The sequence below is a fragment of the Hemitrygon akajei genome, chromosome 6 (genome assembly GCF_048418815.1).
Source record: "Hemitrygon akajei chromosome 6, sHemAka1.3, whole genome shotgun sequence".
In the NCBI taxonomy this organism is placed as follows: domain Eukaryota; kingdom Metazoa; phylum Chordata; class Chondrichthyes; order Myliobatiformes; family Dasyatidae; genus Hemitrygon; species Hemitrygon akajei.
In genome coordinates this window covers 184,300,258-184,314,376 of record NC_133129.1, presented here as the reverse complement: position 1 = coordinate 184,314,376, position 14,119 = coordinate 184,300,258, and the positions used below count along the sequence as shown (strand labels likewise).

At 46.8% G+C, this 14,119-nt stretch overlaps 1 protein-coding gene across 3 annotated transcripts in view; it reads left to right on the top strand.

Annotated features, from left to right (window-relative positions):
* Positions 1–14,119, top strand: part of parvaa (parvin, alpha a) — a 121,669-nt gene that overhangs the window by 73,539 nt on the left and 34,011 nt on the right. Inside the window, exon 13 of one of the 3 annotated variants that reach the window (XM_073049922.1) lies at positions 6,402–7,279. The exons of the other annotated variants lie outside the window; for them this stretch is intronic. Within the exon in view, the coding sequence (XP_072906023.1) occupies positions 6,402–6,478 (77 nt within the window). The 3' untranslated portion in view covers positions 6,479–7,279. Of the gene's footprint in view, positions 1–6,401; positions 7,280–14,119 lie in introns of those variants that run through there. 3 annotated transcript variants of the gene reach the window in all.

Below are 14,119 nucleotides of genomic sequence, written 5' to 3'. Positions count from 1 at the left end.
GGGAAAGAGCAAAGTGCCTGGAACTATTTAGAGTTCTCTTTCAAAGAGCCAGCACAGGAATGATGGGCAAAATGATCATGGTCTTTGATATAAATCTGACCCTAACTAGAACTATGAACTGGAGAGAGACATACAGACACATGCACACACACTCACACACACACACTCTCTCTCTCTCTCTCTCTCTCTCTCACACACACACACTCACTCACTCTCTCACACACACACACTCACTCTCACACACACACACACACACACACTCACTCACTCTCTCACACACACACACTCTCTCACACACACACACACTCTCTCTCTCACACACACACTCTCACACACACACACTCACTCACTCTCACACACACACACACTCACTCACTCACTCACTCTCTCACACACACACACACACACACACACACACACACACACACACACACACACACACACACACACACACAATGGCAGAGGCTGCAATCTGCACCAACAATCTGCTGAAGGAACTCAGTAGGTCGAGCAGCGTCTATGGTGGCAGGGGAAAGGAATTGTTGATGTTTTGGGTCAAAACTCTCCATCAGGATTGAAAATGGAGAGGGGAGATGACTGGTGTAAAGAGATGAAGAGGAATGGCAAGACAGAGTCGGAGGTGATTGGTACACTGAGGAGGAGGCATAAGATGACAGGCAAGTAGTGCTGGGTTTAAAAGTTTATTTATTATCAGGGTATTCAACTCTGAAAGTCTTCTTCCGAATCAGGTTTATTATCACTGGCATGTGTTGTGAAATTTGTTAACTTAGCAGCAGCAGTTCAATGCAATACATAATCTAGCAGAGAAAAATAAAATAAAATATAAATGATAATAAATAAACAAGTAAATCAATTATGTATATTGAATAGATTTTTTTAAATGTACAAGAACAGAAATACTATTTATATTTAAAAAAAGTGAGGTAGTGTTCGCAGGTTCAATGTCCATTTAGGAATCGGATGGCAGAGGGGAAGAAGCTATTCCTGAATTGCTGAGTGAGTGCCTTCAGGCTTCTGTACCTCCTACCTGATGGTAACAGTGAGAAAAGGTCATGCCCTGGGTGCTGGAGGTCCTTAATAATGGACGCTGCCTTTCTGAGACACCGCTCCCTAAAGATGTCCTGGGTACTTTGTAGGCTAGTACCCAAGATGGAGCTGACTAGATTTACAACCCTCTGCAGCTTCTTTTGGTCCTGTGCAGTAGCCCCTCCATACCAGACAGTGATGCAGCCTGGCAGAATGCTCTCCAAAGTACAACTATAGAAGTTATTGAGTGTATTTGTTGACATGCCAAATCTCTTCAAACTCCTAATAAAGTATAGCCGCTGTCTTGCCTTCTTTATGACTACATTGATATGTTGGGATGAGGTTAGATCCTCGGAGATCTTGACACCCAGGAACTTGAAGCTGCTCACTCTCTCCACTTCTGATCCCTCTATAAGGATTAGTATGAGTTCCTTCGTCTTACCCTTCCTGAAGTCCACAATCAGCTCTTTTGTCTTACTGACGTTGAGTGCCAGGTTGTTGCTGCGGCACCACTCCACTCATTGGCATATCTCACTCCTGTACACCCTCTCATCACCACCTGAGATTCTACCAACAACGGTTGTAGCATCAGCAAGTTTCTTCTCCAGATAACCACAGAATCCGGAAAGAAAACAACAGCAGAAAGATCATCAACCCCACCCCCAAAATCCCTCCTCCCCTCACAAAAAAACAAAACCGCCATATTGACCTTCAAATCCCCCACACCTGCACACAAAAAAAACAAGAGAGTTCAGGCAGAAAACACAGTATAAAAAACTGTAAGACTGAAAAAAAAAGCCGTAGTTCAGGTCTATATCCAAAAGGCAGAAAACCTGGATAACGTTCTCTGAGCACAGCGACAGGCCTTTCCTTCTCTGGCAACAGGGTGATCCCACCAGGGAGCACAGGGCAGTCTCCCCTCTCCATTGGCAGAGCGATCTCACCAGCGATCAAAAGGCAGTCTCCCCTCTCTGTAGCAGAGCGATCTCACCAGCGATCAAAAGGCAGTCTCCCCTCTCTGTAGTAGAGTGACCCACCAGTGATCAAAAGGCAGTCTCCCCTCTCCATTAGCAAAGCGATCCCACCAGTGATCAAAAGGCAGTCTCCCCTCTCTGTAGCAGAGTGACCCACCAGTGATCAAAAGGCAGTCTCCCCTCTCCATTAGCAAAGCGATCCCACCAGTGATCAAAAGGCAGTCTCCCCTCTCCATTAGCAAAGCGATCCCACCAGTGATCAAAAGGCAGTCTCCCCTCTCTGTAGCAGAGCGATCCCACCAGTGATCAAAAGGCAGTCTCCCCTCTCTGTAGCAGAGCGATCCCACCAGTGATCAAAAGGCAGTCTCCCCTCTCCATTAGCAAAGCGATCCCACCAGTGATCAAAAGGCAGTCTCCCCTCTCTGTAGCAGAGTGACCCACCAGTGATCAAAAGGCAGTCTCCCCTCTCCATTAGCAGAGTGATCCCACCAGTGATCACAAGGCAGTCTCCCCTCTCCATTGGCAGAGCGATCTCACCAGCGATCAAAAGGCAGTCTCCCCTCTCTGTAGCAGAGTGACCCACCAGTGATCAAAAGGCACTCCCCTCTCCATTAGCAGAGTGATCCCACCAGTGATCACAAGGCAGTCTCCCCTCTCCATTAGCAGAGCGATCCCACCAGTGATCAAAAGGCAGTCTCCCCTCTCTGTAGCAGAGTGATCCCACCAGTGATCAAAAGGCAGTCTCCCCTCTCCGTAGCAGAGCGATCCCACCAGTGATCAAAAGGCAGTCTCCCCTCTCTGTAGCAGAGCGATCCCACCAGTGATCAAAAGGCAGTCTCCCCTCTCCATAGCAGAACGATCCCACCAGCGATCAAAAGGCAGTCTCCCCTCTCCGAGGCAGAACGATCCCACCAGTGATCAAAAGGCAGTCTCCCCTCTCTGTAGCAGAGTGATCCCACCAGTGATCAAAAGGCAGTCTCCCCTCTCCATAGCAGAACGATCCCACCAGCGATCAAAAGGCAGTCTCCCCTCTCCGAGGCAGAACGATCCCACCAGCGATCAAAAGGCAGTCTCCCCTCTCCGTAGCAGAGTGATCCCACCAGTGATCAAAAGGCAGTCTCCCCTCTCCATTAGCAGAGCGATCCCACCAGTGATCAAAAGGCAGTCTCCCCTCTCCGTAGCAGAGCGATCCCACCAGTGATCAAAAGGCAGTCTCCCCTCTCCGTAGCAGAGTGATCCCACCAGTGATCAAAAGGCAGTCTCCCCTCTCTGTAGCAGAGCGATCCCACCAGCGATCAAAAGGCAGTCTCCCCTCTCCGTAGCAGAGTGATCCCACCAGTGATCAAAAGGCAGTCTCCCCTCTCCATTAGCAGAGCGATCCCACCAGTGATCAAAAGGCAGTCTCCCCTCTCCGTAGCAGAGCGATCCCACCAGTGATCAAAAGGCAGTCTCCCCTCTCCGTAGCAGAGTGATCCCACCAGTGATCAAAAGGCAGTCTCCCCTCTCTGTAGCAGAACGATCCCACCAGTGATCAAAAGGCAGTCTCCCCTCTTCATTAGCAGAGCGATCCCACCAGTGATCAAAAGGCAGTCTCCCCTCTTCGTAGCAGAGCGATCCCACCAGTGATCAAAAGGCAGTCTCCCCTCTCCGTAGCAGAGTGATCCCACCAGCGATCAAAAGGCAGTCTCCCTCTCCGTAGCAGAGCGATCCCACCAGTGATCAGAAGGCAGTCTCCCCTCTCCGTAGCAGAGCGATCCCACCAGTGATCAAAAGGCAGTCTCCCCTCTCCGTAGCAGAGTGATCCCACCAGCGATCAAAAGGCAGTCTCCCTCTCCGTAGTAGAGCGATCCCACCAGTGATCAGAAGGCAGTCTCCCCTCTCCGTAGCAGAGCGATCCCACCAGTGATCAAAAGGCAGTCTCCCCTCTCCGTAGTAGAGTGATCCCACCAGTGATCAAAAGGCAGTCTCCCCTCTCCATAGCAGAACGATCCCACCAGTGATCAAAAGGCAGTCTCCCCTCTCCATTAGCAGAGCAATCCCACCAGTGATCAAAAGGCAGTCTCCCCTCTCCGTAGCAGAGCGATCCCACCAGTGATCAAAAGGCAGTCTCCCCTCTCCATAGCAGAGTGATCCCACCAGTGATCAGAAGGCAGTCTCCCCTCTCTGTAGCAGAGCGATCCCACCAGTGATCAGAAGGCAGTCTCCCCTCTCCGTAGCAGAGTGATCCCACCAGCGATCAAAAGGCAGTCTCCCTCTCCGTAGCAGAGCGATCCCACCAGTGATCAGAAGGCAGTCTCCCCTCTCCGTAGCAGAGCGATCCCACCAGTGATCAAAAGGCAGTCTCCCCTCTCCATTAGCAGAGCGATCCCACCAGTGATCACAAGGCAGTCTCCCCTCTCCATTAGCAGAGCGATCCCACCAGTGATCAAAAGGCAGTCCGTAGCAGAGCGATCCCACCAGTGATCACAAGGCAGTCTCCCCTCTCCATTAGCAGAGCGATCCCACCAGTGATCAAAAGGCAGTCTCCCCTCTCTGTAGCAGAGCGATCCCACCAGTGATCAAAAGGCAGTCCGTAGCAGAGCGATCCCACCAGTGATCAAAAGGCAGTCTCCCCTCTCCATTAGCAGAGCAATCCCACCAGTGATCAAAAGGCAGTCTCCCCTCTCCGTAGCAGAGCGATCCCACCAGTGATCAAAAGGCAGTCTCCCCTCTCCATAGCAGAGTGATCCCACCAGTGATCAGAAGGCAGTCTCCCCTCTCTGTAGCAGAGCGATCCCACCAGTGATCAGAAGGCAGTCTCCCCTCTCCGTAGCAGAGTGATCCCACCAGCGATCAAAAGGCAGTCTCCCTCTCCGTAGCAGAGCGATCCCACCAGTGATCAGAAGGCAGTCTCCCCTCTCCGTAGCAGAGCGATCCCACCAGTGATCAAAAGGCAGTCTCCCCTCTCCATTAGCAGAGCGATCCCACCAGTGATCACAAGGCAGTCTCCCCTCTCCATTAGCAGAGCGATCCCACCAGTGATCAGAAGGCAGTCTCCCCTCTCCGTAGCAGAGCGATCCCACCAGTGATCAAAAGGCAGTCTCCCCTCTCCATTAGCAGAGCGATCCCACCAGTGATCACAAGGCAGTCTCCCCTCTCCATTAGCAGAGCGATCCCACCAGTGATCAAAAGGCAGTCTCCCCTCTCTGTAGCAGAGCGATCCCACCAGTGATCAAAAGGCAGTCCGTAGCAGAGCGATCCCACCAGTGATCACAAGGCAGTCTCCCCTCTCTGTAGCAGAGTGATCCCACCAGTGATCAAAAGGCAGTCTCCCCTCTCCATAGCAGAGCGATCCCACCAGTGATCAAAAGGCAGTCTCCCCTCTCCGTAGCAGAGCGATCCTACCAATGATCAAAAGGCAGTCAGCCGGTGCTCACCCTCTGCATTTGCCTCGATGTTTTAATCTCTCTGGTCGCTTTAATCAGTGAACAATGAAAGCTTTAATTGGTGAAGTGGTGTCAAACATCAGCTCACACCCAGTACCACAGCCTTCTCACCACGAGGTTCCCACGTGCTGCCTTTGTTCCCTCGGAGACCGCAGAGTACTGAAACACCCAAACCATCTCCAAACGGCAAACCAGAGGCTCCAACAGTTCCAGAGTCACACAAACTCAAGAGACATAAAAGAAGTGAAATGTTTGGTTTCATAATCTATGCAGAAGATGCCGACCGAAGGGGTGTTGTACGCAGGTGCCATCTTGACCAGAAGTCAATAATAGGGTAGGGGAGAGAGCTGGGATAAAGTTGAAGACAGTGGCAGATGAGACAGAGAGAGAAATGTACAAAGAAGCAGATGGAGCAGTGGGGTAGAAGTTGGAGACAATTGCTGGAGGGAGATGAGCAGAAACACAAAGAGTTGCCTGCAAGGAGGTTCAAAGGTCAGTGTAGATTTATTATCAAAGTACTGTATACATATGTCACCAGATGCAACCTTGAGATTTGTTTTCTTGTGGGCATACTCAATAAATCCATAAAGTAATAACCATAACAGAATCAATGGAAGACCGCCCAACTAGGGGATTCAACCAGTGAGAAGAAGACAACAAACTGCAAATGCAGATATAAATAACTAGCAATAAGTAACGAGAACATGTCCTGAGGAACGGGAACCATGAGGGGAGAGGTGTATGGCAAACTATGTGCTCAATCCAAACGAAACTGTTTGGTTCCCACCGTCAGATTTCTGAACGGTCCATCAACACTACCTCATTATTACTTGTTTTTCACCATTTATTGGTGTAATTTATTTTAATTTTTCTATCTTTGCACTGCAAATCGACAAATTTTCACAGCATATAGTTCTGAATCTGATTCTGGGCACCATCTTCCTCCCCCTTGCAGATATCGTGAACTGTGACCTGAAGTCCACACTGCGCGTTCTCTACAACCTGTTCACTAAGTACAGGAATGTGGAATAAAACGGAAGCTAGTGCTTCGTCGTCCAGAGGACTCGGCAAACGTTCAGCCACGCTCACGGAGCCCCAAGCCAAGCACCGACCTGGAAAAGACAATCACCATCTTGCCGAAGCCATCGACGAGTCACGTTTTGGGGTTCCTGTCAGCTGCAAGAACGTCTAGAATCTATTTTCGATATATGTATAAATATAAAACAAGCAAGCACTTGAGTCATAAAGAGCAGAAGCGATGACACCAATATCTTAATGATTAAAATGTACATTGTACTCGTGTTAAATGCAATTTGGTTGTTAAAGGGACTCTTCCCAGGAAGAAGGAAATGAGATTTCCAAACATGCTAGAGTTACAAGTACCAAAGAGCTGTTGTAGATTGGACAAGTTGTTCAGTTTCACGGTTAAGCCCCTGAATATTTTTGTGATTCAGCTAATTAGTATCGCGTTTTCAGAGTTTTAATTGACAGTACAATGTCAGTCAGGACTTGGAGGTGGTACAAGAAGTCAGTTTGCTGACAGTTTATAAAGAGCGGCTGTCTTGAATCAACAGCAACTTCTCCCAGCAGCAGCAGGGGTAGTTCCTCAGAACACGGAATGGGGAATAGTTACATGTAAAAATACGTGCAAAATGTGCACCTCAATCATGTAATGTAGGCTTCAATATGAAGACAAAAGAGGATGTTGGCTCTAAGCCTTATTGACAGAATTATCCAATTATCCGTGCCCTGATTACCTGACCATTGTCTCTATATGCTACCTTATTTTTATGTTTGGATTGTACCTCTTTAAAATAAATGTTGTTAAACAAATTGAGTCATCGAACACTATCACAGAAGCAAGCCTTGTACCGTACCAAACTGCCTTGTCCCATGCACCTGCACCAGGTCAAGAGCATGTACCTATCCAAACTTCCCTTAAACGTTGAAAGTGAGCCCACATCCAACACTTGTGCTGGCAGCTCAATCAGTCCACACTCTCACCACCCTCTGAGCGAAGACATTTCACCTTCCACCCTTAACCCATGACCTATAACCTCTAGTTCTGGTCTCACCCAACCTCAGTGGAAAAAGCCTATTTGCGTTTTCCCTATAAATACCCCTCATAATTTTGAATACCTCTGTCAAATCTCTCCTCATTCTCCTATGCTCCAGGGAATAAAGTCCTAACCTATTCAAACTTTCCAAAAAACTCAATCCCTAAAGTCCCTGAGACATTTTGTCTGCATTTTTTCAATCCTATTGACATCTTTCCTGTAGGTGGGTGATCAGAACAAGGTGTCACATTACAGGGGAACGGGCACAGAAGATGCCGGAGGAACTCAGCAGGTCAAACAGCGCTTATGGAGGAGGAGAAACAGTTGATGCTTTGGACTGACACCCTTCAGGACTGGAAAGGAAGGGGGGCAGAAGCCAGAATAAAGTGGTGCTGGGTGGGGGAAGCTGGCAGATGATAGGTGAGACCGGGTGAAGGTGTGTGGGTGGGTGAAGAAGGTGGGGGAATGAATGAGGGGATAGGTGGAAGAGGTAAAGGGCTGAAGGATTTAGATCTATAATGTTTACTTTGAAACATACAGTAAAATGTGTCATTTGTGTTAACAAACAACACACCCAGTGATGAGTTGGGGCCAGCCCACACTGAAGAAGGGAGAGGGGAGTAGACCATGGGGGAAAAGGAAGGAAGAGGGGAACCAGAGGGAAGTGATGGGTAGGAGGGAGCCAGAATGGGGAATGGAAAACCAGAGGAGGGAATGAGGAGTAATTACCAGAAGCTGATAGTCATGTCATCAAGCTGGAGGCTATGCAGGAGGAATACGAGGTGCTGATTCTCCAAAGCCTGGCCTTGTCATGGTAGTAGAAGGCAGACATGTTGGAATGGGGATGGGAAGTCAAACTGAAATAAATGGCCACTGGGAAATGCTGTCTTCTGTGGGTTTCACATTTCTGGGACAATCTCCTCAATGTTGAAGCATGCTGAAGTGTGTCCACAACTTTCTGCAGTTGTGTATGGAGCAATTGCCATAACGAGCCATGATGCATCCAGAAAGTATTTTCTGCGGTGTGGTGCATCGACAAAAATGTTCTGTTTCAAGTTAAAGCTATGACATTTGGATAAGGAGCATTTTAGAGAGACATGGGGCAAATACGGGTAAATTGGATTAACTTGGTGGTACTGTGGTCAGCATAGACAAGTTGGGCTGAAGGGCCTGTGCCTGTGCTGCATTACTGAGTCTAAATTCAAGCTGATTGTTGTCAAAGACGCACATACCCAGGGTGTAAATACTATGCATATTAGCTACAGGCAGCAGTACAGTTCAATGCGTGATTAGAACAAAATAAAATGAATAAATTTGGAGAAGGAAGGCTGAGAATTGAAGTGGGAGAGCGACAGGAGTCATTTTGATTTTTTCTTCTTCTCATCGGAGTTAAGAGAGGCGGAACTGCGCAGGCGTGTGACGGCAGGCAGTGAAGCAGGGAAGATTTAAAAAGGACACAGCCTTATAGAGCGGGCAGTGGAGTGAGCCGGGAGCAGAGTGTAGGCTTGGGCTTAACGGGCTCAGGCGGAACTGGGCAAGGCAAGGTAGGTTTAGGTTTCAGTTTTTCCTGTTATTTGAGGAACGGGGAAGTATGAGTGTGAGGGCAGCTTGTTGTTGTCGGTGTCGGATGTGGGAGGTCCTGGAGTCTCCTAGCCTCCCGGACGTCCACATCTGCGCCAGGTGCGCCGAGCTGCAGCTCAGTGACCTTCGTCTGGTCAGAGAGAGTGAGGAGGTGATAGAGAGGAGTTACAGGCAGGTGGTCACTCCGGGACCATGGAGGCAAACAAATGGGTCACGGTTAGGAGGGGGAAGGGGAAGAGTCAGGTACTAGAGAGTATCCCTTGACAACAAGTACTCCTGTTTGAGTACTGTTGGAGGGGACAGCCTACCTGGGGGAAGCAACAGTGGCCGTGCCTCTGGCACAGAATCCAGTCCTATAGCTCAGAAGGGTAGAGAAAGGAAGAGGAAGGCAGTAGTAATAGGGGACTCGATGGTTAGGGGGTCAGATAGGCAACTCTGTGGACACAGTCAGGAGACCCGGATGGTAGTTTGCCTCCCTGGTGCCAGGGTCTGGGATGTTTCTGATCGCGTCCAAGATATCCTGAAGTGGGAGAGTAAGGAGCCAGAGGTCGTGGTACACATAGGTAGGAAAAGGGAAGAGGTCCTGAAAGGAGAATATAGGGAGTTGAGAAGAAGGGCCACAAAGGTAGTAATCTCGGGATTACTGCCTGTGCCACGCGACAGTGAGAGTAGGAATGGAATGAGGTGGAGGATAAATGCGTGGCTGAGGGATTGGAGCAGGGGGCAGGGATTCAGATTTCTGGATCATTGGGACCTCTTTTGGGGCAGGTGTGACCCGTACAAAAAGGACGGGTTGCACTTGAATCCTAGGGGGACCAACATCCTGGCGGGGAGATTTGCGAAGGCTACTGGGGAGACTTTAAACTAGAATGGTTGGGGGGTGGGAATTAAATTGAAGAGACTAAGAGAGAGGAGGTTAGTTCGTAAATAGAGAAAGCTAGTAGACAGTATGTGAGGGAGGATAGGCAGGTGACAGAGAAGGGGAGTGCTCAGACCGAAGATGTAGGGGAGAAGGAAGAAAAAGATAATAAAGTTGTTTGCACCGTTAGGGATAAACAGAGAGGAAGAGGTGGAGAGTTTCTTAAATGCATTTATTTTAATGCTAGGAGCATTGTAAAAAAGGTGGATGAGCTTAGAGCGTGGATTGATACCTGGAAATATGATGTTGTAGCTATTAGTGAAACATGGTTGCAGGAGGGGTGTGATTGGCAACTAAATATTCCTGGATTTTGTTGCTTCAGGTGTGATAGAATCGGAGGGACAAGAGGGGGAGGTTACGTTGCTTGTCAGAGAAATATTACAGCGGTGCTTTGGCGGGATAGATTAGAAGGCTCGTCTAGGGAGGTTATTTGGATGGAATTGAGGAATGGGAAAGGTGTAGTAACACTTATAGGGGTATATTATAGACCACCTAATGAGGAGCAAAAAATTGGAGGAGCAAATTTGTAGGGAGATAGCAGATATTTGTAGTAAGCACAAGGTTGTGATTGTGGGAGATTTTAATTTTCCACACATAGACTGGGAAACCCATTCTGTAAAAGGGCTGGATGGTTTGGAGTTTGTAAAATTTGTGCAGGATAGTTTTTTGCAGCAATACATAGAGGTACCAACTAGAGAAGGGGCAGTGTTGGATCTCCTGTTAGGGAATGAGATAGGTCAGGTGACGGAGGTATGTGTTGGGGAGGACTTCGGGTCCAGTGATCACAATACCACTAGTTAAAATATAATTATTGGGAAGGATAGGACTGGACCCAGGGTTGAGATTTTTGATTGGAGAAAGGCTAACTTTGAGGAGATGCAAAAGGACTTAGAAGGAGTGGATTGGGACAATTTGTTTTATGGGAAGGATGTAATAGAGAAATGGAGGTCATTTAAAGGTGAAATTTTGAGGGTACAGAATCTTTATGTTCCAGTTAGGTTGAAAGGAAAGGTTAAAAGTTTGAGAGAGCCATGGTTTTCAAGGGATACTGGAAACTTGGTTCGGAAAAAGAGGGAGACCTACAATAAATATAGGCAACATGGAGTAAATGAGATGCTCGAGGAATAGATAGATAGATAGATACTTTATTCATCCCCATGGGGAAATTCAACTTTTTTTCCTATGTCCCATACACTTGTTGTAGCAAAACTAATCACATACAATACTTAACTCAGTAAAAAATATGATATGCATCTAAATCACTATCTCAAAAAGCATTAATAATAGCTTTTAAAAAAAGTTATTAAGTCCTGGCGGTAGAATTGTAAAGCCTAATGGCATTGGGGAGTATTGACCTCTTCATCCTGTCTGAGGAGCATTGCATCGATAGTAACCTGTCGCTGAAACTGCTTCTCTGTCTCTGGATGGTGCTATGTAGAGGATGTTCAGAGTTATCCATAATTGACCGTAGCCTACTCAGCGCCCTTCGCTCAGCTACCGATGTTAAACTCTCCAGTACTTTGCCCACGACAGAGCCCGCCTTCCTTACCAGCTTATTAAGACGTGAGGCGTCCCTCTTCTTAATGCTTCCTCCCCAACACGCCACCACAAAGAAGAGGGCGCTCTCCACAACTGACCTATAGAACATCTTCAGCATCTCACTACAAACATTGAATGATGCCAACCTTCTTAGGAAGTACAGTCGACTCTGTGCCTTCCTGCACAAGGCATCTGTGTTGGCAGTCCAGTCTAGCTTCTCGTCTAACTGTACTCCCAGATACTTGTAGGTCTTAACCTGCTCCACACATTCTCCATTAATGATCACTGGCTCCATATGAGGCCTAGATCTCCTAAAGTCCACCACCATCTCCTTGGTCTTGGTGATATTGAGACGCAGGTAGTTTGAGTTGCACCATATCACAAAGTCCTGTATCAGTTTCCTATACTCCTCCTCCTGTCCATTCCTGACACACCCCACTATGGCCGTGTCATCAGCGAACTTCTGCACATGGCAGGACTCCGAGTTATATTGGAAGTCTGATGTGTACAAGGTGAACAGGACCGGAGAGAGTACGGAATATAAAGAATGCAAGAAGAATCTTAAGAAAAAAATTAGAAAAGCTAAAAGAAGATTTGAGGTTGCTTTGGCAAGTAAGGTGAAAATAAATCCAAAGGGTTTCTACAGTTACATTAATAGCAAAAGGATAGTGAGGAATAAAATTGGTCCCTTAGAGAATCAGAGTGGACAGCTATGTGCGGAGCCAAAGAGATGGGGGAGATTTTGAACAATTTCTTTTCTTCGGTATTCACTAAGGAGAAGGATATTGAATTGTGTAAGGTAAGGGAAACAGTAGGGTAGTTATGGAAACTATGATGATTAAAGAGAGGAAGTAATGGCGCTTTTAAAGAATATAAAAGTGGATAAATCTCTGGGTCCTGACATGATATTCCCTAGGACCTTGAGGGAAGTTAGTGTAGAAATAGCAGGGGCTCTGACAGAAATATTTCAAATGTCATTGGAGACGGGGATGGTGCTGGAGGATTGGCGTATTGCTCATGTGGTTCCATTGTTTAAAAAGTGTTCTAAGAGTAAACCTAGCAATTATAGGCCTGTCAGTTTGACGTCAATGGTGGGTAAATTAATGGAAAGTATTCTTAGAGATGGTATATATAATTATCTGGATAGACAGGGTCAGATTAGGAACAGTCAACATGGATTTGTGCATGGAAGGTCATGTTTGACAAATCTTATTGAATTTTTTGAAGAGGTTACTAGGAAAGTTGACGAGGGTAAAGCAGTGGATGTTGTCTATATGGACTTCAGTAAGGCCTTTGACAAGGTTCCACATGGAAGGTTCAATCGTTAGGTATTAATATTGAAGTAGTAAAATGGATTCAACAGTGGATAGATGGGAGATGCCAAAGAGTAGTGGTGGATAACTGTTTGTCAGGTTGGAGGCTGATGACTAGTGGTGTGCCTCAGGGATCTGTACTGAATCCAATGTTGTTTGTCATATACATTAGTGATCTGGATGATGGGGTGGTAAATTGGATTAGTAAGTATGCAGATGATAATAAGATAGGTGGAGTTGTGGATAATGAAGTAGGTTTTCAAAGCTTGCAGAGAGATTTAGGCCAGTTAGAAGAGTGGGCTGAAAGATGGCAGATGTAGTTTAATGCTGATAAGTGTGAGGTGCTACATTTTGATAGGACTAATCAAAATAGGACATACATCGTAAATGGTAGGGCATTGAAGAATGCAGTAGAACAGAGTGATCTAGGAATAATGGTGCATAGTTCCCTGAAGGTGGAATCTCATGTGGATAGGGTGGTGAAGAAAGCTTTTGGTATGCTGGCCTTTATAAATTCAGAGCATTGAGTATAGGAGTTGGGATGTAATGTTAAAATTGTACAAGGCATTGGTGAGGCCAAATTTGGAGTATTGTGTACAGTTCTGGTCACCGAATTATAGGAAAGATGTCAACAAAATAAAGAGAGTGCAGAGGAGATTTACTAAAATGTTACCCAGGTTTCAGCACCTAAGTTACAGAGAAAGGTTGAACAAGTGTGGTCTTTACTCTTTGGAGCGTAGAAGGTTGAGAGGGGACTTGATAGAGGTATTTAAAATTATGAGGGGGATAGATAGAGTTGACGTGGATAGGCTTTTTCCATTGAGAGTAGGGGAGATTCAAACAAGAGGACATGAGTTGAGAGTTAAGGGGCAAAAGTTTAGGGGTAACACGTGGGAGAAATTCTTTACTCAGAGAGTGGTAGCTGTGTGGAACGAGCTTCCAGTAGAAGTGGTAGAGGCAGGTTCAATTTTGTCATTTAAAAAAAAATTGGATAGGTATATGGACAGGAAAGGAATGGAGGGTTATGGGCCGAGTGTGGGTCAGTGGGACTAGGTGAGAGTAAGCGTTCGGCACGGACTAGAAGGGCCAAGATAGCCTGTTTCCGTGCTGTAATTGTTATATGGTTATATGGTAAACTTGTGTAAATTATTAATAACTGACATGTGTAAAAGAAACAACAGAATAGCCAACACTAGTTGAAGTAGGGAGAGGGGGAGAAAATCCAGGGTAATATTATGATCACAAGGGATTCTGCAGATGCTGG